The sequence below is a fragment of the Bos grunniens genome, chromosome 7 (genome assembly GCF_055505025.1).
Source record: "Bos grunniens cultivar Pamir isolate PY7600 chromosome 7, Bosgru_T2T1.0, whole genome shotgun sequence".
Taxonomy (NCBI): domain Eukaryota; kingdom Metazoa; phylum Chordata; class Mammalia; order Artiodactyla; family Bovidae; genus Bos; species Bos grunniens.
Window position 1 is genome coordinate 11,262,894 of NC_141171.1, and position 27,861 is coordinate 11,290,754.

The window sequence follows — 27,861 nt, forward strand, 5'->3', positions numbered from 1 at the left end:
GTCTATGGGTCACACAGAGTCGGACACGACCGAAGTGACTTAGCAGCAGCAGTAGTTCAGTGGTAAAGAATCCACCTGCCAATTAGGGAGACACAGGTTTGATACCTGACCCGGGAGGCCCATGTGCCGCAGAGCAACTAAGCCGGAGCGCCACAACTCCTAAGCCTGTGCCCTAGAGCCTAGGCCCATACTCCACAGAGGAGAAGCCCCCACTCCCCACAACTAGAGAAAAGTCTGAGCAGCAACAAAGACCCAGCACAGGCAAAAATAAAATATATAAGTGAATCAAATTATTTTTTTTTAAAAGAATGATAAAAAAGAAGGATGCAAAGAGATTCAAGTTCAGCACCAAATGTTCTATGGAAATAAATAGAATAAATAAAAAGAGTCATTTTAGAGGCTGGCAGTGCTCCTGCAGCCCTGTCGTTTCCATTGGTGGTACCTGAGGTTGAAGTAGAAAAGCTAATAATCTAAGGTCAGCCCTTGCTTCTCTGTGCCGAAGTTTTATAAAGCAAGTTACTTTCAGGATGTTCTAGTGATAAAGCTTGAGGAGTGGTGGCATTTGTTGAAAGAGTTTGTGAGACCTTCTCCCTGCCCGGAGCCCCAGGACCAATGCATCTTTCCAGCACCTTACACCACTGGTAATTAAAGATTCTGGTTGTGGAATCTACATTGCTGCTCGAGCAAAATAAAAAAAATAAAAAAAAAGAGTCATTTTACTGGATGAATCAAAGAAGATGATCACTGTTAAGAGACAAATTAATGAGTTAAAAGACCATGTGGAAGAAGCATTTCAAAAAAAAAAAAACAGAGCACAATTCCAAAAGATGAAAACCATGAAGGGAAAAAATCAGCCTTGAAGACCCAGGAGATCTGCTATGGGAATAAGTGGGGGTAGGGGCTGGAAGAGTATGGAGCACCCATGTTCAGGTCTCTTCTACCCCAGAAGTTCTCTCTGCTACAATAACATTCTAGTTCTCTTCATAGCCAAAATTGTAGAAAAACTGTTTACACACTGCTGTCCCCACTTCCTCCTACCCCCTCACTGCTCAGCCCACTGTAGTCGGATTTCTGTCCCCAATACATCCAAGAATGGCTCAGTGTCCCGAATGCTCCTTCAGTACCAAGTCCACTGACTGCTTCTCAATTTTTCTAACTTGACCTTTTGGTCACATCTCACTCTGTTCACCCTCATTTCTACTTTCTTTTTTGACAACCAAATATTTTAGGGGTTTTTTCCAGCTTTATTGAGATTTAATTAACAAATAAAATTTGTATATATTTAAGATGTACAATATGATGTTTTATCTATATATGCATTATCCCCTTTCTTTTTTTTTTGTTTTTTGTTTTTGCTTTTGTTTGTGGCTGTGCCGGATCGTTGTTGCTGCCCACAGGCTTTCTCTAGTTGCAACGAATGTGGGCTACTCTCTCGTTGCGGTGCATGAGCTTCTCATTTCAGTGGCTTCCCTTGGTACAGGTCACAGGCTCTAGGTGCACAGGCTTCAGTAATTAATTGTGCCTCTTGAGCTGTAGAGCTTGGGCTCAGTAGTTGTGACACACCGATTTAGTTGCCCCACAGCTTGTGGGATCCTACTTCCCAGACCAGGGATCAAACCCATGTCCCCTGCATTGGCAGGCAGATTCCTGACCACTGGACCACCAGGGAAGTCCCCCCTTTCCTTCTGGAAGCACTCTCTTCTCTTGGCTTCCTGAACACGACGGTGGTCAACCTATCCCAGCTTGCCCAGGACTTCGCCACCTCTGGCACAGAAAGTCCTGCATCCCACGAAGCACTCAGTTCCAGGAAAACCAGAAACATGTTGCAAACTCATCTTTCTCCTTTCCCATGGTGTCTTAGTTTGGGCTCTCCCAAGAGAAAACTCTGAGACGAGGATTCGAGTGCAAGTAATTTATTTTGGAGGTGATCCTGGGAAATACCAGCAGGGGTGCAAAGAAGTGGATCAGGGGAAAAAAGACAGCAGGTACAAGGTGGGGGCTTAATCCCAGCAGGGACCGCTGGGCAATAACTGGGACAAGGATCTCCGAGTCATCTCACCTGAGAGGTGAGGGAGCTGGGACATGTGTACACCAAGTTCAAGGTTTTGGTTGAGGGTTGTTCCAGGAAGCATTTTCCCCCAACACTTCTCACCTGCCATCTGCCAAATAAGGAGGACTCCAGTGGCAGCTGCTGGCCATCGGAAGTCACTGAAAATGTGAGGACCAAGGATGTAAGTTGGATGTGACCACATCTGCTACACACAGGATTGTATCCTTGGGGTTTCCCTGGTGTCTCAGTGGTAGAGAATCCCCCCACTGATGCAGGAGATGTAGGCTCCATCCCTGGTCCCCGAAGGTCCCACAAGCCCTGGAGCAGCTCAGCCTGTGCTCTAGATCCAGGGAGCTGAAACTGCTGAGCCCATGTGCCACAACTACTGAAGCCTGAGCCCCCTAAAGTCCATGCTCCACAACAAGAAAAACCACCACGAGAAAAGCACACGCCAGTTAGAGAGTAACCCCTGCTCTCTGCAACTAGAGAAGAGCCCTCACAGCAACAAAGATCCAGCCCAGCCACATAAATAAATATCTAAATTAAAAAAATTTTTTTTTAAATTCTACCCTTGACCCAAGAGAGGTTCTTAGAATCTGGCAGAAGTTCACAAACCACCTAAATGTAAATGTGTTGTTTGCATGAGCATTTTTTCTTCCCCATCTCTAGTAACAATAACTCCTTCTTTTCCATGATTTGAGCGGAAAACCTTGGAGTCATTCTTCACCCTGCTCTTTCTCTCACACCGAGCATACAGTTCATCAGCAATCCCACTAGCAGATGTAGAGTTCTTCCTGCCTTTGCCATTAGCTCCCGGGTCCCCATCACCCCTCACCCGCATTATTATAACAGCCCCAGGAGGGCCACAGAGGACCATCAACAGAGCCAGAGCCCAGTTCCTTTTCTCCTACCCCAATCCAGGATGTCTGTTCTACCACATCACATTGTTCCTTTCCTAGAACTGCAGTCTGAGGCAAGAGCTACAAGGTTAGAGTTTTCAGGGATAATTCAGGTTTGTAGATAGCCCTTTGAAAGGCAGAAAGTGATATAGAAAAAAATCAACCATGCAAGGCACATTGCTTTGCCAACAAAGGTCCATCTAGTCAAAGGTATAGTTTTTCCAGTAGTCATGTATGGATATGAGAGTTGGACCGTAAAGAAAGCTAAGCACTGAAAAATTGATGCTTTCGAACTGTGGTGCTAGAGAAGACTCATGAGAGTCTCTTTGACTACACGGAGATCAAACCAGTCAATCCTAAAAGAAATCAACCCTGGATATTCATTGGAAGGACTGACGCTGAAGCTGAAGCTCCAATACTTTGGCCACCTGATTCGAAGATATGACTCACTGGAAAAGACCCTGATGCTGGGAAAGATTGAAGGCGGGAGGAGAAGGAGACAACAGAGGATGAGACGGTTAGATGGCATCACAGACTCAATGAACATGAATTTGATCAAACTCTGGGAGATAGTTGAAGGACAGAAAGCCTGGCATGCTGCAGTATATGGGGTTGTAAAGAGTCGGACATGACTGAGTGACTGAACAACAACAAGAAATGCAGAATCCAAATCCCAGCTCTGCTCCTTATCCACTAAATGACGATTGACAAGCCATGAGCCCCCTCTGAGCCTCAGTTTTCCCAGCTATAAAATAGGGCTGGTGATTATTCCAAACTCAAAGAACCATCATGAAGATTAAATGAAAGCTACTCCATCTATCTAGTGCACAATATATGCTTGATAAATCATGGCTTTTTTATGGCTGGTTTGCTTTTTTATGGCTGGTTTGCATTTTTGTGTGGCAGAAACCAACACAATACTATGAAGCAATTTGCCTCCAATTAAAACCTATGGCTTATTCATGTTGATGTTTGGCAGAAAACAACAAAATTCTGTAAAGCAATTATCCTTCAATTTTAAAATAAATAATTTTATTTTAATTGTGGCTTTTTTTTAACCACCAAGAATGCCCAACCTTTGGTCCCCTGGACCCAAAGTGTTAAAGAAGACCTCCTTCATGTTGTCCTCACTACCTGAAATTGGACAATGGTGAGAGATGCAGAAGGGAGATAGTTCCACTGTGAACCACTCCCCAACAGTGTGACTCAGAAAAGTGACCACAGCCCCCTTGTTTCCCCATTTCTCAACACACGTTTTGGAAGAAACTGGACCTTCCTCTTCTGAGATGGGCGAACTTTCCCTGACCCCAGGTAAACAGTTGCTTGGGCCAATGGTCCCCTGGGTGGAGAGCTTAGAACAGGATGCCCACCCACTCTGAAGTCTCTGGGCTGTTGTTGTTCAGTCGCTAAGGTGTGTCCGACTCTTTACAACCCCATGGACTACAGCACGCCAGCCTTCCCTGTCCTCCACTGTCTCCTGGAGTTCAAGTTCATGTCCACTGAGTTGGTGATGCTATCTAACCATCTCATCCTCTCCCACCCTCTTTTCCTTTTGTCTTCAGTCTTTCCCTACATCGGGGTCTTTTCCAATAAGTCACTTTTCGTATCAGGTGGCCAACGTATTGGAGCTTCAGCTTCAGCAACAGTCCTTCCAAAGAATATTCAGGGTTGATTTCCTTTAGGATTGACTGGTTTGATCTCCTTGCAGTCCAAGGGACTCTCAAGAGTCTTCTCCAGCATCAGAGTTCGAAAGTATCAATTCTTTGGCGCTCAGCCTTTTTAATGGTCCAACTCTAAGGGCCGTGTAGAGCATTAATTTTGATACTGATGAGCTAGGGGCAGGTGTGGAAATGGGAGGAGACAAGTACAGAGGGAATAGGAAGCGAAGTGAATGCCAGTCCCCTACCCGCTACTTCCCCTGCTCAGAATCTGCTTGCCTTAATCACTTGCTCTGAGTCATAACAGGAATGATTGTGCTAACTCAGGGCACTTGTTGATCAATACATTGATTGGTTTATACCCACCCCGATACAGGGACTATCTGAAGAGATTGATGTATTGAGCTGTGCTCAGCTAGGGGTAGTACCAGCTCTCTGGGGGAGGGGGGCTGATTGCCACAGTGACTAGGAGGGGCACCTCTGGAATTTAATGGGTGTCACAGGCTGAATTGGGTCACCCCGAATTCACTTGTTAAAGTCCCAACCCCCGACATCTCAGAATGTTAAGACATTGGAGATAGTGTTCAAAGAGATAATTAAATTAAAAGAAGTCATCAGGGTGTGTTCTAATCCAGTATGACTGGGGTCCTTAAAGGAAGAAGAGATTATGACACAGAATTTATAAAGGGAAGAACTCCTGAAGACATAAAAGACAGCCACAGACCAGCCATGGAGAGAGGGCTCACCAGAAATCAACCATGCCAACACCTTGATCTCAGACTTCCAGCCTCCACAACTGTGGAACTTCCCTGGTGGTCCAGTGGTTAAGAATCCACCTTCCAATGCAGGAGACTCGGGTTCAGTCCCTGGTCAGGGAACTAAGATCCCACGTGCCTCTGGGCTACTAAGTCTGACTGCAGCTACAGAGCCTGCACACTCTAGAGCTGGTACATTGCAACAAGAGAGATGCCCACGTTCAGCAACGAAGACCCAGTGCAGCCAAAGATTTTTAAAAATAAAAATACATTTCTGTTGTTTAAGTCAGTTTATGACACTTTATTATGACAGTCCCAGCAAACTGACACAGTAGGCAAGGACCTCACAATGAACTGATAGTTTGAAAAGATCTAACACTGCAAGAGGGCTTCCCTGGTGACTCAGTGGGAAAGAGTCCACCTGCCAATGCAGAAGATTCGGGTTCAATCCCTGGATAGGGAAGATTCCCTGGAGAAGGAAATGGCAACCCACTCCAGTATTCTTGCCTGGGAAATTCCACGGACAGAGGAGCCTGGCGGCCTACAATCCATAGGGTCACAAAGAGTCAGAGATGACTTAGCAACTAAACAAAAACTTTGCAAGAGCTATTGGAGACAGTAGCATGGAAACATATATATTCCCATATGTAAAATATGTCAGCGGAAATTTGCTGTATGATGCTGGTGCTCTGTGACGACAGAGGGGTGGGATGAGGTAGGAGGTGGAAGGGAGGGCCATGAAGGAGGGGAAATATATATGCCTATGGCTGATTCATGTTGATATATGGCAGAAACCAATACAATATTATAAAGCAATTATCCTTCAATTAAAAATAAATAATTTTTTTAAAGAGATAATAGTCCAAGAAGATCCATCCATAGTAAAATGAATTACTTCATCAAAGAGCTTCACAAACCACCTAAAGGCACAAGAGGGTAGGAAGATGTCTCCATTATTGTCCTGAGGATCTCACAAAGTCATGGCCTGGCCTGGGTGAGGAATTTTGACTTTCAGCTGGTCTGCCTTTCTAGAAGTTCCACAGCTCAAGTCTTGGCAGAGGTCTGATTCCACCAACTAGGTTGGGCAAACCTCACTCAGGACATGGAAACAGCTGCATGTCAGGAATTATTGCCCTTATGCTTCCTAGAGGGAAATGGTAAACCAGTCCAGTACTCTTGCCTGGAGAATCCCATGGACAGGGGATTCTGCAGAGTCAAACACGACTGAGCATTGAGCACGGCACAGCTTCCCAGAAGTTGGTTCACATCAGGTAGACAGCAAAGGGTCCGAGTCCCATCACATTATGATCATGGTCCAAAGGAGCCATAGTGCTTTCAGTCCCAGCTCAAATAATGTCAGACCTGGAGCTCCTGAAGTCCATACGGTTTCCTAAGAGCCATGATCAGGGACCCAGTGAGTTCCCTCCAGACCCCAGAACTGAGAGACCATTACTAAGACCTGGCGTCGCTCCTGCTCATCTACTCTGGACTGAGTTGTGTCCCACCAACCCCGCCCCCCCCAAAAAAAAACTTCCATGTTAAATCCCAAACCCCAATGTGATGCTATTAGGAGGTAGGGCCTTAGGGGTGATTAGGTCTTGGGGTGGGTGGAGCCTTCATGAAAGGGATTAGTGTCTTTAAAAAAGGGACCTCAATATGATTATGACAGCCCTTGTATGCAGAATCTAATAAGAAATGATGCAAATGAACTTACAGAACAGGAAGAGACTCACAGACTTAGAGAATGACCTTAAGGCTGCCCGGGAGAAGGATGCAGGGGAGGGAGAGTTAGGGAGTTTGGGATGGATGTGTACACTCTGCTCTATTTAAAATGGATAACCAACAAGGACCTACTGTAGAGCACAGGGAACTCTGCTCAATGTTATGTGGCAGCCTGGATGGGAGGGGAGTTTGGGGGAGAATGGATACAAGTGTATGTATGGCTGAGTCCCTTCGCTGTTCACCTGAAACTATCACAGCATTGTTAATCGGCTATACCCCAATACAAAGTAAAAAGTCTTTAAAAAATAAAAATGGACCCCAGAGAGTTCTCACCCCTCCCAGCATGTGAGGACACAGTGAGAAGATGACATCCATGAGCCAGGAAGCAGGTCATCACTAAACACTGTATCTCCCTGAGCCTTGATCCTGGGCTTGTCAGCTTCCAAAACTTTGAGAAAAAAAATATCTGTTATGTATAAGCCCTCCAGTGTACAATATTTTGTAACAGCAGCCTGAACAGACTAACACAATGTGACTGAACACGCCCCCAAGTCCTCACCCCAGAAATGATCTGACTTGCACCCCAGAGACCTTGCTGCATCCAGGCTGCTGGTTCCACCTTTGGTGCTGTCAGTTCCCACTGTTCGCATCAGAAGGGCAGGAGGTTCTCACCTCCAAGAGCCGAGGGGCATGGGGTACGGATGGACCTCCACCCAGCCTCAACTCTGGGGTTCAACAGGAACATTTCCGCTCACAAATCCAATACGTAGTTTTGTCACAGGAGAGGTCATTCCAGGTGCCACCTTTGTTCATGCTGGCACAGTTCTCATTATTATAGAGGTTGTTGGGTTCCTGTGGGTCCCAAAAGCTGGATAAAGGAGAAAGTGGATATAGGGTGAGGTGAATAAATGGAGCACAGCGGATTTTTCAAGGCAGTGAAACTACAGTTCTATATAATACTGTGATGGTAGATACATGACATCATGAGTTTGTCAAAACCCATAGAATTTTGGGAAGGTCCGATGGCTCAGCAGGTAAAGAATCCACCTGCAGTGCAGGAGCTGCAGGAGACATGGGTTCGATCCCTGAGTCAGGAAAATTCCTTGGAGGGGTATGGGCAACCCACTCCAGTATTCTTGCCTGAAAAATGCCATGGACAGAGGAGACTGGTGGGCTACAGTCCAGAGGGTTCCAAAGAGTCGGACACTACTAAGCAAGCATAGCATTTTACAGCACTAAGTGTGAACCTTAATCTGACCTATGGACTTAGGTTCATAATAATGTGTCTATATTGGTTCACCAATTGTAACAAAACTATGCTAATGCAAGATGTTAATAATGGGGGGAAAATGTGTGCAGGAGAAAAGGGATGTGGGAAACAGCGCTCTGCACCTTCTGCTCAATTTTTCTAAAAAATAACGCACTACTCAGCCATAAAAAGAATGAAATTTTGCCATTGGCAACCACACAGGTGGACTTGGAGGATATTATGCTAAGTGAAGTAAGTCAGAGAAAGACAAAGACTATACGATATCACTTAATGTGGAATCTGAAAAATACAACAAAATAGTGACTACAGCAACAAAGAGGCAGACTCACAGCTGTAAAGCACAAACTAGCGGTTACCAGTGGGGAGAGGAAAGGAGAGAGGGGCGATATAGGATTAGGCGAGAAAGTGGTAGAAAGTATTAAGTATAAAATAAGGTACAAGGTCCTTGTTGGTAGCACAGGGACCTCTCCTCAATATTCTGTCATAATCTAAATGAGAAAAGAATTTAAAAAAGAATAGGTATACTTATATGTATAACTGAACCACTTTGTGATACACCTGGAAAGCAAATGTAAAGCAACTATACTCCAATATAAAATAAAAGTTATTGGGGACTTCCCTGGCAGTCCAGTGGTTAAGACTTCACCTTCCAATTCAGGGAGTGTGGGTTCGATCCCTGGTCAGGAAGCTAAGACACCACATGCCTCAGTGGCCAAAACACAAATCAGAAGCAATATTGTAACAAGTTCAATAAAGACTTCAAAAATGATCCACACCAAAAAAAAAAAAAATCTTTAAAATTAAATAAAAATTACTTTTTAAAAGTAAACAATTTTTAAAATAATAAAATTTTAAAATAGCTTTAAGGATATATTGTACAACATAGGGAATATATCCAATATTTTATAACTTTAAATGGAGTATAACTTTAATAATTGCAAATCACTATGTTGTACGCCTGTGACATATAATACTGTTTATCAACTATACTTCAACTTAAAAATAACGATAAAAGGAAAAATAAAGTCTATTAATTTAAAAAAATATATCAGAAAAAAGAACAAGAAAAGCCTTAATGGCTCAGGGCTCTTTCTTCCACCCGAATCATTCCTTCAGCCTTTCAGAATTACATGAAAATGCTGTGTTGTCCCCGTCACCCCAGCAGCTTATCTGTGCTAACTCAGCCCCATCTCCCTGTTCACCAGGAATTCTCCAGGTTCCTGAATCAGTTTCCTGCATCTGGTCAGTTTCTGTTCTCTTCCAAAAAACATTTTTGTTAAACCACGTCCCTCTCAACCTTCCAAGTAATGTAGTGTTTTAGGTCATGTTCCCTTTTTTTTTTTTAATTGGAGTATGATTGCTTTACAGTGCTGTGTTGTTTCTGCTGTACAGTGAAGTCAATCAGTTATATGTACACATATATCCCCTCCCTCTTGGACCTTCCTCCCACCCTATCCCCCGTCCCACTCGTTCAGGTCATCAGAGGGCACACAGCAGAGCTTCCTGTGCTTTATAGCAAGTTCCCACTAGCTATCTGTTTTACACGTGCCAGTGTATACATGTCATTTGTTTGGTTTGTTTTGTTCTGCTTTTATCTCACAATTTGTTCCACCCTCCCCTTCCCCTCAACCACCACTGTGTCCACAGAGCCAAATTTGGCAATTCAGGTGCATGGGATTTATTAAAGGGTGTTCTCAGGAGAGGGGGATGGAAAGAAGAAGGATGAGGCAGGGGATAGAAGTGAGCAAGGGTATGGGTTTAGCCTGGTCTAGACTCCGCCTGAACCCACAGGGAGCTCTGGAATTTAAATAGCACAACAGAGTTTTTCCAACTTGAAACAAGGGGTCCAGGCAGCTCTTAGCCTGTCATTGTCTGTGGCATGACTTCAGTGGGAGTGGAGTAACCTTCTAGCTGAACAGGCTTCCATTCAGCTGAGGTCACCTCTCTGGAGAAAGTGTAACTGTGAGCCTTTAGCAGCCAATGCCCCCTGCTGGGGGGTGCCTGTACCAGCCCTCAAAAGGGATCTGAGCTGAGGACCTGCAGTGACACACCATCCCATGCCATCTCTATTTACAGAATTCTACCCCGCTCCAGGAATCTTCAATAAAAAAATAAAACCCGCAGACAAAACACTAATATCTCTAATATATAAAGAGTTCCCCGAAATCAATAAGAAAAAGACCAAAACTCCAATATAAAAAACACACAAAAATCTTTCCATGTGCTGCAAGGAAAGATCCCATGTGCCACAACTAAGACTCAACAAAGACCAATAAATAAATATTTATTTAAAATACACAAAAGATATGAATAGATAATTCACAGAAAAGTTAATACATATGGCTATCAAACATATGAAAAGACACTCAACCTCAAGCATAACAGAAATGCAAATTAATACTACATTGGCCTCTCAGTAGCCTGTAATGACCAATATGGGAAAAGAATCTTAAAAAGAGTTAATATACATAAATGTATAACTGATTCACTTGCTGTACAGCAGAAACTAACACAACATTGTAAATCAACTATACTCCAATAAAAATTAATTTTAAAAAATACTGCATTAGTATTCCATTTTTCACCTATGATTAAAACAACAAAATTCCAAAAGTTTGATGAGCGTGTGGGGAAAAAAAAAAAATGTAAGTCAAGCTGGTGAGAGAATAAATTGGTATAATCATATGGGGGACAATTTGTTAATATTTACTTAAAATACAAATACAGACATGGCTGTATTTATATTTTAAATAAATACAAATTTAATACATACAGTATAAATAAATACAAATTTTCCCTGGTGGCTCAGTGGTAAAGAATCTGCTTGCCAGTGAAGGAGACATGGGTTCGGTCCCTGGTCTAGAAAGATCCCATATGTTGGGGAGCAGCTAAGCCCGTGCACCACGCCTACTGAGCCTGTGTTCTAGAGCCCAGGAGCCACAACTACTGAAGCCCTCACCCCCAGAGCCTGTGCTCCGAAACGAAAGAAGCCAGCACAATAAGAAGCAGGCGGACTGCAACTAGAGAATAGCCCCCACTTGCCACAACTAGAGAAATCCCGCAGGCAGCAACAAAGACCCAGCACAGCCAAAAATTAATTTGTTAATCAATTAAATTATTTTAATAAATAAAATTAAGTACAAATACATATTCTCCTTAAGAAGATAAAGCATGATGGCTGACAGCATGGACTCTGAAGCCCGGGTGCGTGGCACTACCACCTGCCAGGTGTCTGACCTTGGGACGATCACGTAACCTGTCTGTGCCTCTGTTTCCATGTCTTTAAATGGAGAGGATAACAGTACTTTCCTTATAGAATTACTAAGAAAATTAAATAAATCAGTTAATATAAAGAATGCTTCCACAAATGAGATCCTGCTCATTCTTTTGGCAAATCAAAAATCTTCCTCTTGGGACTTCTCCAGTGGTCAAGACTCTGAGCTTCCACTGCAGGGAGCATGGGTTTGGTCCTTGGCCAGGGAACTAAGACTCCAAATGCCATGTGGCATAGCCAAAAATAAATAAATGAAAGATCTTTAAAATAAAATTAAAAAGCATGCATCTTTAAAAAAAATAATCTTCCTCTTCCTCTTGTCCTATAGCCATGGCATCTTTTCTCTCTTTTTTTCCCCTCAACCATTGGTCTGGGGACTCGATATGTTTGAGCAGTTGTGCCAAAAGGCTGAGATGTTTTAAGGAGGAAAAAAATGTTCAGGCACCAGAAACCCTATCAGAAAAAAAGCACCCTTGTGCTTCCCTTGTCCAGCTGTGCCTGAGATTTGTGTGTGTGTGTGTGTGTGTGTGTGTGTGATTGCTTTTGTTTACTGTTTTAATTTTTAAATTTATTTTTAATTGGAGGATAATTGCTTTACAATATTGTGTTGGTCTCTGCCATATATCAGCATGAATAAGCCACAAGCATACATATGTCCCCTCCCTCTTGAACCTCCCTCCCACCTCCCGCCCCATCCCACTCCTCTAGGTTGTCACAGGGCACCAGGTCTGAGTTCCCTGAGTCACAGAGCAAATTCCCACTGGCTAGCTATCTTACATACGGTAATGTATATGTTTCTACGCTGCTCTCTCAGTTCATCCCACCCTCTCCATCCCCCACTGCCTCCTCAAGTCTGTTCCCTATGTCTGCATCTCCATTGCCGCCCTGCAGATAGGTTCATCAGTTCCATCTCTCTAGATTCCATATATATGCATTGATACATGAAATTTGGTTTTCTCTTTCTGACTTACTTCACTAGGTATAACAGACTCTAGGTTCATCCACCTCATTAGGACTGGCTCAGATGTGTCCTTTCTTATGGCTGAGTAATATTCCACTGTGTATATGTACCACAATTTTTATTGAGTGTAGTTACTTTACAATGTGTTAATTTCTACTGTACAGCAAAATAAATCAGCTATACATATACATATATCCCCACTTTTTTGGATTTCTTTCCCATGAGGTCACCACAGAGCACTGAGTTCCCTGTACTATGAAGTAGGTTCTCATTAGTTATCGATGTTATACATAATATCAATCCCAATCTCCCAGTTCATCCCACGACCCCTTTCCCCCTTGGTATCTGTACATTTGTTCTCTACATTTGTGTCTCTATTTCTGCCCTGTAAAATAAGATCATCTATATTAAGTTTTTCAGATTCCACATAAATGCGTTAACATATGAATTTGTTTTTCTCTTTCTGATTTACTTCACTCTGTATGACAGTCTCTAGGTCCATCCACATCTCTACAAATGACCCAATTTCGTTCCTTTTTATTCAACCTGGGATTCTAAAGAATCTGCTGGTTTAGACTTCACAAAGACCTACAAGGAAGAGAGACCCAATAAGCCCTGGATACTTGCCTCAGTGTGACAGGTGACCCATCCAGCCACCTCCAGTCCCCTTCGACATTTCTGTCATTCAGCCCCAGCCAGTACACCCGTGGAGATCCGTGAGCCTTGGCCACAAAGTCCTGCAAGTACAAATATCATTCAGCCATCAGTTCTTCTACGTATACCCTGCTTGTCTCACATATATTCAGGGCTTGTGAATGCCACCCCAGTACCCATCCCAAATCCCCATGGCATACAGAACAAGATCAAAACCTTCCTCCCACTTGAGCACCTGCAGTGGGAATAATCATGCTGCTTTCTTGAAAAACCTATGAGCCACTCTGTGCCTCAGTTTCCGCCTCGGTAAAATGGGATAATAGTAGCTACCTCCTTATAGAGTTATTGAGAGGATTGAATGATTAATATGCATAAAGAATTCAAAACAGTGTCTGACATGCTGCAAGTCCTGTGACATCTTATTTCATAGGAGTATAGTAGATTTTCAACGTTGTGTTAGTTTCTCCTGTACAACAGTGAATCAGCTATATGTATACATATATCCCTTCCCTCTTGAGCCTCCCTCCCACCACCTCCATCCCACCCTTCACAGAGCAGTGAGCTGAGCCCCCTGGGCTCCCTGTGCTGTACAGCAGCTTCCCACTAGCTAGCTGTTTTACACACGGGGGTGTATATATGTCAATGCTACGTTCTCAGTTCATTGCACCCTCTCCTCCCCACCCTGTGACCGCAAGTCCGTTCTCTATGTCTGCATCTCTATTCTTGCCCTGCAAATAGGTTTGTCACTACTATTTTTCTGTATTCCATACAGTACTGCAACATCTTAACATTTAACATATATTTAAGGAACAATTCTAATAATAATAACTGATATCTTGGATTTCCTGGTACTTTCACACTCCCAACCCCTGCAGTCCTAAGCGACATCCAGGCAGAAAAGGAATTCATTGCTTCAGAAAAAGAACGTGGAGGAGGGGAGAAATAGGAGATTCCCAGCTTTTGTATTTCATAAGCCCAGGCCTTTGGGAAGAAAGAAAGGACTTGGATCAAAGACGAGAAGAAAACATCATGATTTAAAGCAACTCCTGGAGTTCCCTGATGGTACAGTGGGTAAGAACCCGCCTGCCAACATAAGGGACATAGTTCGATCCCCGGTCCAGGAAGACCCCCACCTGCCGCAGAGCAGCTAAAGTCCATGTGCCACAACTACTGAGCCTGCATACTGCAACTACAGAAACCCGCGCACACAGAGCCCGTGCTCCACAACAAGAGAAGCTCCCGCGATGAGAAGCCCCCGCGCACACAGAGCCAGTGCTCCACAACTAGACGCTCCCGCGATGAGAAGCCCAAACGTCACAACGAAGAGTGGCCCCTGCTCGCTGAAACCAGAGAAACCCCACATGCTGCCATTTGCAGGAACATGAATGGACCTAGAGAGTGTCATACTGAGTGAAGTCAGACAGAAAAGGAGCAAGATCGTATGACATCTCTTATACATGGAATCCGTAAAGAAATGATACAAATGAACTTACAAAACTAGAGACTCACAGACTTAGAAAAGGAACTTATGGCTGCCAAAGGGAAGTGACAGTTCAGGAGTTTCGGAAGGTGATGTATACCCTGCTATATTTAAAGTGGATAATCAACAAGGACCTACTGTATAGCACAGGGAACTCTACTCGATGTCATGTGCCAGCCTGGATGGAAGAGGGGCTTGGGGGAGAATGGACACATGTATACGTATGGCTGAGTCCTCTCACTGTTCCCTGCACCTGAAATTATCATGCCATTGCTAATCGGTTATACCCCAATACAAAATAAAAAATTAAAAGTTTGAAATAAATCCATAAATTTTTTGAAAAGAACCAACATAGCCAAAAATAGATAAATAAAAGTTGAAAAATAAAGCAACTCCTCTCCAGGCAAACTGATCTATGGTAAGGAAACCAGATGTGTCGTTTCCTGGGATAGGCGGGGGTGACTGGAAGATGGCATGAGAGAACTCCCTGGGCTGTGGAAACATTCTAAATCTTGGCTGGGTTGACAGTTACACAGATGCCTACATATGCCAAAACTCAGTGAATGGACACTTAAGATCTGTGCATTTTACTCCATGCAAATCATATCTCACTCACTCAATCTTATTCAAGACCAAGATTTCCTAAAAGGTAAAGACAAAAGATGGCAATGGGAAAGAAGCTATGGAGATGTAGACGTGGTGGGTGCCAGGAAGAGGGCTCTGCATTTCATTCTCTGGTAGAGCCCGAGGTGATGGCCAAAACCCCAGATGGATATGAAAACTCTAAAAAGTAGAGGGACTCTGGACCTTGTTTCTTGGGTAAAACCCCAGAGAAGTATCAGGAAATCAGAAAGAGCAAAGTGCTGCTCAGCCCATCAAGTCATCATAGTGCCCTGAAGCTGAAACTCCAATACTTTGGCCACCTGATGTGAAGAGCCAGCTCTTTGAAAAAGACCCTGATGCTAGGAAGGATTGAGGGCAAGGGGAGAAGCAGGCAGCAGGAGATGAGATGGTTGGATGGCATCACTGACTCAATGCACATGAGTTTGAGTAAACTCCGGGAGGTAGTGGAGGACAGAGGAGCCTGGCGTGCTGCAGTCCATGAGGTCACAAAGAGTCGGACGTGACTTAGTGACAAGATAACAATGACAACTAGCACATAGGAGGTGTTCAAGAAATGTTGATTGAAATAACAAGTTAATAAGTGACCTACACAGGCTCCCCAGGTGGCTCAGCAGTAAAGAATCCACCTGCAAATGCAGGAAACACAGATTCAATCCCTAAGTCAAGAAGATACCCTGGAAAAGGAAATGGCAACTCTCTCCAGTATTCTTGCCTGGAAAATCCCATAGACAAAGGAACCTGGTGGGCTACAATCCATGGGGTCACAAAAGAGTCGGACATGACTTAATGACTAAAAAATGAGCTACACACTTTGTACAGGTCATCTCATTTGATCTTCATGGTAACCCACTGAAGCAAGGATTGTTAACCCCATTTTACAGATGGGAAAATTGAGGCACAGAGCAGTTAAGTAATTTGTCCAGGATCATTCACCCAGTGGATGTCCCAGTGGATACCAGCTTGGAACAAAGATGTTGAGGACCAGATATGCACTCCCCTCCACCTTGACCCCATATAAGCCATCCCTACTCAGAAGAAAAACAGATAATCCCAACTGATTGAGATGAAATCTCCACCACCTTGGTATAATAGGAGCTCAAAGAGGAAGGAAATGAGTTATTTAAAGCAAAGTTATATTTCTTAACTACCTGAGTTTAGTTGTTGTTTAGTTGGAATATGACTTACACCTGCCCCATTCACATCATCTAATCTAATCTCCAAAAAAAAAACCCTGTATTTATTCAATACAAATGATGCTATGAAACAGAAGGATTTTTTTAAAACAGAGAAGATACAGAGGGAAAAAATAAGATGGTAGCCTAAATCCAACCAAATCAATAATTACATTAAATGTAAATGATCTTTTGCTGGGTCATAGAGAGTTGGACTGTGAAGAAGGCTGAGTGCCGAAGAATTGATGCTTTTGAACTGTGGTGTTGGAGAAGACTCTTGAGAGTCCCTTGGACTGCAAGGAGATCCAACCAGTCCATTCTGAAGGAGATCAGCCCTGGGATTTCTTTGGAAGGAATGATGCTAAAGCTGAAGCTCCAGTACTTTGGCCACCTCATGCGAAGAGTTGACTCATTGGAAAAGACTCTGATACTGGGAGGGATTGGGGGTAGGAGGAGAAGGGGATGACAGAGGATGAGATGGCTGGATGGCATCAGTGACTCCATGGACGTGAGTCTGAGTGAACTCCAGGAGTTGGTGATGGACAGGTAGGCCTGGCATGCTGCGATTCATGGGGTCGCAAAGAGTCGGACACGACTGAGCGACTGAACTGAACTGACTGATGGCAGTTTTTCCTTTTTTTCTCTTTTTTTAATATTTAATATTTTTATTTATTTATTTGGCTGTGCCAGATCACAGTTGTGGCATGTGGGAATCTCCAGTTGCAGCATGTAGGATTCAGTTCCCAAACCAGGGCTTGAACCCAGGCCCGTTGCATTGATAGCATGGAGGTACCACCAGGAAAGTGAAAGTCGCTCAGTCATGTCTGACTCTTTGCGACCCCATGGACTATACAGTCCGTGGAATTCTCCAGGCCAGAATACTGGAGTGGTAGCCTTTCCCTTCTCCAGGGGATCTTCCCAACCCAGAGATCAAACCCAGGTCTCCCTCTTTGCAGTCAGATTCTTTACCAGCTGAGCCACCTGGGAAGCCCAAGAATACTGGAGTGGGTAGAAGTTCTCATATGGTAGTTTTAGTCCTAGTTTTTTAAGGAATTGCCACGTGTGTGAATGCTCAGGCATGTCCAACTCTTTGCAACCCCATGGACTATAGACTGCCAGGCTCCTCTGCCCATGGGATTTCCCAGGCAAGAATATTGGAACAGATTGCCGTTTCCTACTCCAGGGGATCTTCCCGACCCATGGATCAAACCTGCGTCTCCTATGCCTCCTGCATTGGCAGGCGGATTTTTTTTTTTTTAATTTAAATTTAATTTAAATTTTAATTTAAATTTAATTTAAATTTTAATTTAAATTAAATTAAATGAAATGAATTTAAATTTAATTTAAATTTTAATTTAAAATTCCCACTGAGCCACCTGGGAATTGCCATACTATTCTCCATAGTGGTTGTATCAGTTTACACTCGCATCAATATTGTAGATAAATGGATAAAGACAATGTGGTACATATGTACAATAGAATATTACTCAGCCATAAAAAGAATGAATTTGAGTCAGTTGCAGTGAGGTGGATGAACAAAGAGTGAAGTAAGTCAGAAAGAGAAAAACAAATATCATATATTAATGCATATATATGGACTCTAGAAAAATGGTACTGATGAATGTATTTGCAAGGAAGGAATGGAGACATAAATGTAGAGAATGGACTGTGGACACAGCTGGGGAGCAGAGGGTAGGACAAACAGAGAAGGTAGCATTGACATATATACACTATCGCACGTAAGACAGTGAGAAGTTGCTGTGTAACACAGGGAGCCCAACCTAGAGCTCTGTGACAACCGAGAGGGGTAGGATGGGAAGGGAGATCGAGGCCCAGGAGGGAGGGATATATTCACATAGTTATGACTGATCTGGGCTGCCCTGATAGCTCAGTCGGTAAAGAATACGCCTGCAATGCCGGAGACCTGGGTTCAGTCCCTAACAGAACCAACACAACATTGTAAGGCAATTATCTTCTAATTAACAAATTTTTTAATATCTGTAAATGATCTTATAATACCAATTAAAAGCCAGAGATTCAAAGATTGAATTAAAAAAAAAAAGACCCCACTATATGCTGTCAACAAGAAATCTTAAAATAATGACATAGGTTGAAATAAAAGGATAGGGGAAAATAAACCTGGCAAACACTAATAATCAAATAGTGCTGTGAGTTTTATGGTAAAGAACAAAACTAGCTTCCTGGGCTCCAACCCCAGCTCTGACATTTACTAGTTGTAACAAGCAAGCTGCTTGAGTGAAACAAGCCTCAGCTTTGTTCTCTGTGAAGTGCTGATAGGTAATGATATGCACAGCTTTGGTAGTATTAAGTCATTAAAGTTATCTACACTTATTTCAATTCTCCTCGTACATACACACAGATGAAACTGTCTCTTTCTATAACTTTAAAACATAACAGTGCCCATCTGACTTTCTTTGTGAGTGCATGTAGGTAGAAATTTTGCCTCATACACTTCCACCATTGAGCTATAGGGACTGGCTGTCATTTTAACGTAACATAGCCTCTCCTGACCCTCACCTAATTTATAGGTCTGTTGTTAGAATTATGTTAATGCGTGTAAAATATCTGGAATACAGCCTAGAGAATAGAAAGTGCTACCAAAGAGATAGCCATTATTATATCTCCATGTAAGAGAGGAAACTGAGGCTCAGATTGGATAAGTCAATACAATCGGGATTTGAACTCAAGCAGTAACCTCAATACTAAAAGTTCTAGTGATTCAAAAGCAATTCCAGTTTCTTTACATTCAGGCCAGGGAAGGATGTGTAAATCCTAGGAGAGAGGCAGGCTGGCCCTGCTGGTTCTCAAGGGTGTGGAGGGGACAGCTCACCTGTTCATCAGAGTTACTGATGATGACCAAGTGAGAGTAATTCTCCTGGCAGAACTTCCGGGCTTCATCCCATGACTTGGTGCTTGGAGAGAAGTAGTAACACTTACCCTGAAAAGGGAGCCAGCCTTCAGGACAGGTGACCCTGGTACAGTCTGGGGACAGGATAGGATTCTGTCAGAGTGGCCCCAGAACCAGAGTAATGTACATGGTACGCCATGTACAGGTGTTCAGGCTGGGCACTGCTCAACTCTAGCGGGGGTTGGGAAGGAACCATTCACATAGATTGCACTGAGAATCACTCCCAAGGATTTGTGCTCTGTACCGGCTCCACCATGCTCCCCCCCCCCAACTCAGGGAAGTTCCCCAAGTCCCACTTACCTAATAAGCCCCGAAGTTCTAGCAGGGACTGGTTGGTGTCAGCTCTTATGCGCTCAATGTCCTTCTTCAGGCCAGCTAACCCCATCATGCCAGTCACTGTTAGCAGGAACGGGCTGAACGGTTAGAGACCCAAACCCCCATCTACCCACCTACCAATCACTGACTGCAGACACACCAGACAGAGGCAAGAGTTGTGCTCCCCACCACACCCATGTTCTAGTGGGTGAAACTCAAAAACAACATGGTCAGTGCCCAAGAGGAGTCCTAGAGTTACTCAGAGGAGAGATTAATTCCTGAGGCTTGAGGGAGAGTAGAGATGGTGGACTTCCTGGAGCAGATGGGTTTTAAAGGGAAATGGTGGTTCTGTATTAGTGAGGAGGCTCAATAGTCAGGGGTCACCTTGCCACCTTGGAAGCAAAGATCCAGAGGCAAGCATGTTGAGACAGGCTCGTACAGTAAAAGTCAAGGAGAATCTCACAGGAGCTTGAGCTCCAAGTGCAACGAGGTCTGGCATCTGGGTCCTTTAATGCCAAGCCAAAAGTTTTGCATTGGACTCTGGGCAGTGAGAAGCTGATGGTTTCTGAGTGTAAGAGTGGCTTGGTCTGAAGTGTGGGGTGAGGGAGTGTGGAATGGAGCAATTTTCAGACATCACCAATCATAGTGAAGGCCTCTTCTACAACTACTGTGTTCCCACTACTCTCAACAAATTGGCCCTCCACCAATACTCCCCAGGGCCATCAACAGATAATGCTTCAATTAGACAAAATAGAAATATTAGATAGATAACTCAATAGGTAGGTAGATAGATGATCTATAGATGATTGATTGATAGGTAATAGATAGATGCTGCTGCTGCTGCTAAGTCGCTTCAGTCGTGTCCGACTCTGTGCGATCCAATAGACGGCAGCCCACCAGGCTTCCCCGTCCCTGGGATTCTCCAGGCAGGAACACTGGAGTGGGGTGCCATTTCCTTCTCCAATAATCTATCTGTCAATCACCTATCTATTATCTATTTATCAATTGTCTATCATCTACTTATCTAGTTTTCTATCATCAATTATCTATTTCTTCATCATCAATAGATAGATGATTGATGAAGAAATAGATAATTGACAATAGAAAACTAGATAAGTAGATGATAGACAATTGATAAATAGATAATAGATAGATGATTGACAGATAGATAATAGTAGACAGACAGACAGATAACATATATGTTATCCTTGACACTCTTTCCTCGCACCCACCACCATTCCCACTCACCCATCCCCAGGGTCAGTCAATTTTACCTCCTAAACCTTTCTACTCTACCTACTTCTCTTCAACCCCACAACCACAACCCTCAGCTAAGCAACCATTCTCTCTCAACTACCCACCCTCCTCCCTGTACTTAAATGTTGCCTCCTACTACAGGACCTCTGCATATGCCTGAGATTCTCAACTCCTTACCTAGTTAATTCCGTATTTCCTGAGTCTAACGGATTCACTGCATTCCCTGCCCTCATTGGCCATAAGGTTCCTGATGAAGCAGACAGTTCATCACATAACTGACTTATGATAAATGTCATGAAACAGAAATTCAAGAGGAAGGAGAGACCGTAACAGGGTCTGAGCCTCAACTGGAGGTGTGGAAAGGCTGCCCTCGCTATGGTAGGTTAAAGACGGCTGCAAATTCTTTGCCCTTCCCCCAAGGAGTGACAGGATTACCTACCCTCCTTCTGAATCTAGGCTGGTCCTGTGACTAATTCTGACCAACAGAGTGCAGTGGACCTGTGGCTGTGTAATTTCTGAAGCTGAGCCCTAACACCACCATGCTATAAGGAAGCTCAAGTTACACATGTGGGTAGAGGCACACCCAGGCACCAGCCACATGAGTTAAGCTTTCTGGGACCTTCCAGCCCAGCCCAGCTACCCAGTGACCCCAGCTCACCCCACAAAGAGTGGATGTACCATGCTGAGCTGTTCTGAATTCCTTCCTTGTAGATTTGCTGGGACTATAAGTGACAACGCTGGGAGGAAATAAAATCCAAGTTTCTTTGCAACCACCCCCCAGAAAAATGACCACATTTCCAGCACTTGACAACCACAGTGACTCCTGGCCACCATATTGGAAAACAATGGAGGTCTAGATACACGCATGTACACGCACACACACACACTCCACAGGGACAGGGACTCTGTCTGTTGTGTTCACCCCCCTATGTACCCATCCCCCACCCTGGGACCTAGCACAGTGCCTGGCAAACATGGGGTTGGGGTTGGTGATGAAGCTGGATTTGACAGTCATGTTGGTGCTCAACGTGGCTTGAAGGGATGATTGACACCACTCACCATTCGCTCGCCATGCCATCTGCTGAAAGGTCAACATCCTCAGCTCTTCCACCACCTCCTGGTCTATGAGAAGGAGTCCAGCTTGAGCCCAAGTTGGACTACATATCCTCCCATTTGTTGTTGTTGTTCTTGTTTAGTCACTAAATCATGTCCGACTCTTTTGCGACCCCATGGACTGTGGCCCCCAGGTCCTCCCATACCCCTTTCCCGGTTTCTCTGCAAGCCCCTTTCTCGCCTTACTCACACTTGATCAGGGTCACAACCAGACCGGTGCAGCCCATGAGCAGTGACACCACCACCAGCAGACACAGGCACACCATCAGTCTCTCCTGGTAACACCTAAGACCTCCGAACTTCTGACTGATCCAGGGCACTGGAGTTGCTGTGGGGTGGAGACAGGGACAGGGACACTGACGCTGATACTTCAGTGAGGAAAGGACCCTTGAACTTTTCTCCAAGAGTGGGGATGGGGTGGAAGGGGGCAAAAGATTAGGGTCGTGGCTATATCATCAGGTGGGGTCAGCAAGAGAATGTCAAACACAGCAAACCCTGAAGAAGCCCGGAACGTTTGTGGAATACAGTCTATGGGCCCAGCATTCTGTCACACCCTTACTATCTTCTTGAATCCTCACCCTTATGACAGAGCTTTAATTGCTCCCAGTAAACTGAAGGCTTAGAGAGGTTGTGCATAACCTGGACCCAGTTCTCTTTTTCATCCTTTTTTTAAATTGGGGTATAACTGCTTTACAATGTTGTGTTAGTTTTCTGCTGTACAGTGAAGTGAATCGGCTATACACACAGATCAGTATATGTACAGTATATACATCTCCCTTCTCTTGAGCACCCCCACCCCCCATCCCCACCCCTCTAGGTCATCACAGAGCACCGGGCCGAGAATCCAGTGCTATACAGCAGCTTCCCACTAGCTGTCTATTTACACAGGGTAGTGTATACACGGCAGCGCTATCGCTCAATTCATCCCACCCTCTCCTTCCTCCACTGTGTCCACGTGTCCATCTTCTACGCCTGCGTCTTTATTCCTGCCCTGCATATATCTGTACCATTTTTCTAGATTCCATGTATATGTGTTAATATGCAGTATTTGTCCTTCTCTTTCTGATTTACTTCACTCTGTATGACAGACCCTAGCTCCACCCACATCACTACAGATGACCCAGTTTCATTCCTTTTTATGGCTAAGTAATATTCCAGGATATATATGTACCACACCTGCATTATCCATTCATCTGTTGATGGACATTTAGGTTGTTTCCATGTCCTGGCTATTGTAAATAGTACCCAGCTCTTCTCTTTAACATTTAGGATGTATCGTCTTTTATGCTCCAGCAGCCCCCCACCCAAGTTGCTCTGCAGGGGCCCAAACTATGGACACTTGCATCCCCTAACTTACATGCAAACAGGAGGTAGGGCTCGAGGAGTAACTGGTAGCCATCCTGGGTCCCTATGGGTCTGGTCTAGACTTAAAAAGGCGGAGCTTCAGAGAGGAAATGTTTCTCTCCCAGGGTCTAACTCCAGAGCTCACACACACTGGCCACCGTGGGAGGGGAGACAGAGGCACACCCAAAGGACTTACTGGCTACGGGCGGCTGGGATGCAGGATGCATCAGATCAGTGCCTAGGAGAAAGGCAAGAGATGTTTATTCAGAAGTTACTGAAAGACTTTGTCTTCCAAGATTAACAACCTCCCCCAAGCCCTCTGATTTGCTCTTTGGTTAGAATTGGGGAATGGAGGGGACTTCCCTGGTGGCACAGTGGTTGAGAATCCGGCTGCCAACGCAGGGGACATCGGTTCTATCCCTGGTCTGGGAAGATCCCCACAGTGGTTGAGAATCCGGCTGCCAACGCAGGGGACATCGGTTCTATCCCTGGTCTGGGAAGATCCCACATGCCTCGGAACAACTAAGCCCGTGCACCACAACTACTGAGCCCATCTCTAGAGCCCAGGAGCCACAACTATTGAGTCCGAGTGTGCCAGCTCCTGAAGCCCACGCACCCTGGAGCCCATGCTCCAGGGCAACAAGGGAAGCCCACCCATCTCAACTAGAGAGTAGCGCCCGCTCGCCACAACTAGAGAAAAGCCTGGGCAGCAAAGAAGACCCAGCTGAAAGACTTTGTCTTCCAAGATCAACAGCCTCCCCTCCAAGCCCTCTGATCTGTTCTCTGGTCAGAATTGGGGGCTGGAGTAAGGACTTCCAAGTGCCCCTCTAGGACATCGTAATGGGTATTCCTATGGCTTACCCAGATGAGGAGTCAAGCTGGTGACAGGGGTGACGTTCAGGCCTGGAAGGGATCAGAAAGACAGCAGTCAGGCATATCAGGACCTCAGCCAAGGGAACAGGATGCTCCCGGCCCTGGATCCTCACCCGTGTTCTTCGGGAGCTTACAGGGAAGTGGGGGTCTCTCCGATTTCTTTCCTGAGGAGGGAGGAACGGTTGCTCAGGCTCAGAGCAGGACCAAGCCAGCACTGGGTCTCTGATACCCCCAGCCCCAGCTCACCTGCCCTGGGAGGTCTTGGTGGAGCCATCCAACCTGGAGAAGAGAAGCTCAGAGTCAGGGCTGGTCCAAGGATGGGAATGGGGTGGAAGTCAGTGATGCAAACAGGAGTGAGATTGCAGTGGAGGGTTAGGGATGGGGTTGTGCATGAGAATGGCTCTGGACTTAGGGATGGGGACAGGGTTAAGATGCAGTGACCAGGGACTTCCTTTGTGGTCCTCCCAATGCAGGGGGCCCGGGTTCGATTCCTGGTCAGGAAACTAGATCCCATAAAAGAAAGAAAAAGGTGAAAGTGTTAGTTGATCAGTCATGTCTGACTCTTGAGACCCCATGGACTGTAGCCCACCAGGCTCTTCTATCCATGGAATTCTCCAGGCAAGAATACTGGAGTGGGTAGCCATCCCCTTCCCCAGGGGATCTTCCTGACCAAGGGATTGAACTCGAGTCTCCTACATTGAAGGCGAATTCTTTACTGTCTGAGGCACCAGGGGAACCCACAAAGATTTGGCTTGATGAAACTAAAGAAAGATCCCCTGTGCCACAATTAACACCTGGTGGAGCCAAAAAAAAAGAAAAAGATACAATGACCAGCCATTCTGAATTACTAGGATGTTCCTAATTTTAAAGCTGGAAGTCCCAGATTCCAGGAAATCTTTCATCCCTGGATAAACTGGGACAGTTGATTACTCTAAGTTAAAGACACAGGTGAGGTTGAATATGGGAATAGAGTAAGGTTAAGGTTGGGGGTCTTCCTTGGTGGTCCAACAGCTAAGACTCCATGCTGCCAATGCAGGGGGCCAAGGTTCAATCCTTGGTCCGGGAACTAGATCCTGCATGCCACAGCTAACTGTCACATGCCGGAACTAAAGATCCCATGTGCTGCAACTAAGACCTACTGCAGCCAAATAGATAAATAATTTTTTTTTTAAGGTTAGGGGACTTCCCTGGAGGTCCAGTGATTGAGAATCTGCCTCCCAATGCAGGGGATACAGGTTAGATCCCTGGTCAGGGAACTGAGATCCCACATGGGGCAGCTAAGCCCACAGACTCTAGAGCCTGAGCACCACAAGGAAGAGACCCGCATGCCTCAACTAAGACCCAACTTGGCCAAATAAATTAATTAAAAAAAAAAAAAGGTTAGGATTGAGATGAGGGTTTGGATTGAAATGAGGATGGGGCTGAAAGAAGGCTCATGGGAGTAGGGTGATGATGATTCAGGATGTGGTTGGGGGGAAGAATGCAGTTGTAGCTGCATTTGGGTAGGGGAGAAGCTGAAGCTGGTTTGTAGTTGTGTGGGGCCTGGTGACAGCTTTGGATCTGGACATAGAGATGGGACGGAGCCAGGCCTGATTTTGGAGATGATGGGGTCTAAATCTGGGGAAGAGGTGACCCTGAAGACAAGGATGGGGGACTTCCCTGGCAGTCCATTGACTGTGATTCTGCACTTCCACTGCAGGGGGTGAGGGTTCAATCCCTGGTCAGGGAACTAAGACCCCCCTATGCCACATGGCACAGCCAAAACAAATAAATGCATTTTTTAATTAAAAAAAAGACAGGTATGGGTTGGGGGGCATGGAGTTGGGCTTGGAGATCATCTTGGGACCAGGCTGGAGTTGAAGACGGACAGTAAAGAGCCAAGCCCAGGGCACCTCCCAACTCCTACTGAGCCCATGGTGCTCTGGGACCTCCCAGGCTGACTGCCCTCTGGACTCATAAGTGGGGGACGTGGATCCACCTGGAATGCCAGCCGACCCCCACCCCATCCAAGAACATTCAGGGGCCCTGGTGGGAGTTGCTTCAGGGAAACCTCAAAGCCTCCACTTCTTTTTTTTTTTTTTTTTTTTTGACTGCACCACGTAGCCTTCAGGGCTTCCCTGGTGGCTCATCGGTAAAGAATTCATCTGCCAATGCAGGAGATGCAGGTTCAATCCCTGAGTTGAGAAGATACCTTAGAGAAGGAAATGGCAACCCTCCTCAGTATTCTTGCCTGGGAAAATACATGGACAGAGGAGCCTGGCAGGCTACAGTCTGTGGGGTCACACAGAGTCAGACACGACTAAGCGACTGAGCACACGTACGCGTAGCTTTCAGGATCTTAGTTTCCCAACCAGGAATTGAACCCAGGCCAAAGCACCAAGTCCTTACCACCACACTGCCAGGGCCTAAAGCCTCCACTTTTATATACACTTATCAGACTCTTGTTGAATCCCCAGCCGGGCGTGGATCACTCAAGTCTAATTTGGGTCCTGGGTGTGAATGCAAAGAGATTGGAAAAATACTGGTCCCTGCACAGCTTCTAAAACCCTGGCACTCATGTCTCAGGGCTTTGCATCCACCAGTTCTTTTGGGAGCTTCTTTCCTTAACAAACTCCTATTCACTCCTCAAGTCTCACTCCAGTGACCCTCGTCTGACCCCCAATCCTCCCACTAATGCAGGCAGAGCCCTCAGTTACCCTCAGGATTCCCCCAATTTCCTACTCCCTCCCCTCTCTGACTTGCTCACCGAAGACTGTACACAGAACTGAGTGTGTGTGTGTTAGTTGCTCAGTCGTGTCTGACTCTCAGCGACCCCATGGACTGTAGCCCACCAGGCTCCTCTGTCCATGGAATTCTCCAGGCAAGAATACTGGAGAGGGTTGCCATTCCCTTCTTCAGGGGATCTTCCTCGCCCAGGCATAGAACCCAGGTCTCCCGCACTGCAGGCAGATTCTTTACCATCTGAGCCACCAGGGAGACCCCTGTGCACAGAACTGCTTCCCCTGTCAGACTGAGAGACCCTCAAGATGGAGGCATGGACGCTCCCACCATTGCGGTGCCCAGCGTGAACAGGCTGACTGTGTGTGTCTGCTATGCCCAGCTAACTTCCCCTGGAGAGTCTGCTCCCCGCGCTTCATCCCTCAGGCTGCAAATCTCTTCAGCCGGCCTCAGAGAGGTCCTCTTACCTGGCTTGGGAGGAAGGTCCTTGTAGGGTGGCGTCATGTTCTCATAGTCATCGTCATCATCTTCTTCCCTGGACCCTTCTAGAGGAAAGGCACGTGAGAGCCCAGCCCACCCTCTCCTCTGTCCCTCACACCCTGGTCTCCAGCCCCAAGCCTGTGTCCTGACCACCCCCGGCCCCCACTCCACGCCTGGCCAGGGCCCTACCCGGCAGGTCCCGGCACCCGGCGTTAGTATACAGGGCGCACATGGCTGCAGCTAGCGCCAGGAGCCTGACGGAGCAGGCAAAGCCTGACAGCTTCTGCTCCTTGTGTCCCCAGATCAGGTGTCT

At 45.5% G+C, this 27,861-nt stretch overlaps 1 protein-coding gene across 2 annotated transcripts; it reads right to left on the bottom strand.

Annotated features, from left to right (window-relative positions):
• Positions 1–1,897: 1,897 nt before the first annotated feature.
• CLEC17A (C-type lectin domain containing 17A) lies at positions 1,898–27,852 on the bottom strand. 2 transcript variants are annotated; one of them, XM_086408803.1, is made up of 12 exons: positions 27,738–27,852; positions 27,536–27,613; positions 24,597–24,629; positions 24,485–24,514; positions 24,339–24,380; positions 23,674–23,715; positions 22,324–22,461; positions 22,080–22,142; positions 19,749–19,844; positions 19,371–19,522; positions 13,217–13,326; positions 1,898–7,952 (listed from the first exon to the last, which is right to left on the bottom strand). In XM_086408803.1, exons 1-12 carry the CDS (start codon positions 27,778–27,780, stop codon positions 7,817–7,819), a joined length of 963 nt encoding a protein of 320 aa, XP_086264929.1. In that variant the 5' UTR covers positions 27,781–27,852; the 3' UTR covers positions 1,898–7,816. The 2 variants fall into 2 exon arrangements, with proteins under 2 accessions (XP_086264929.1, XP_086264928.1); XM_086408802.1 differs by having other exon boundaries at positions 24,464–24,514.
• Between the last annotated feature and the right edge of the window lie 9 nt (positions 27,853–27,861).

Excerpts from the sequence above, each read along its gene's own strand:
- CLEC17A (XM_086408802.1), bottom strand. The coding sequence starts at position 27,780 with ATGTGCGCCCTGTATACTAACGCCGGGTGCCGGGACCTGCCGG. Across the intron at positions 24,515-24,596 it reads ACCAAGACCTCCCAGGGCAG|GAAAGAAATCGGAGAGACCC; the intron begins GTGAGCTGGGGC and ends CTCCCTCCTCAG. Across the intron at positions 19,845-22,079 it reads GATGGCATGGCGAGCGAATG|TGACTGGCATGATGGGGTTA; the intron begins GTGAGTGGTGTC and ends TCCTGCTAACAG.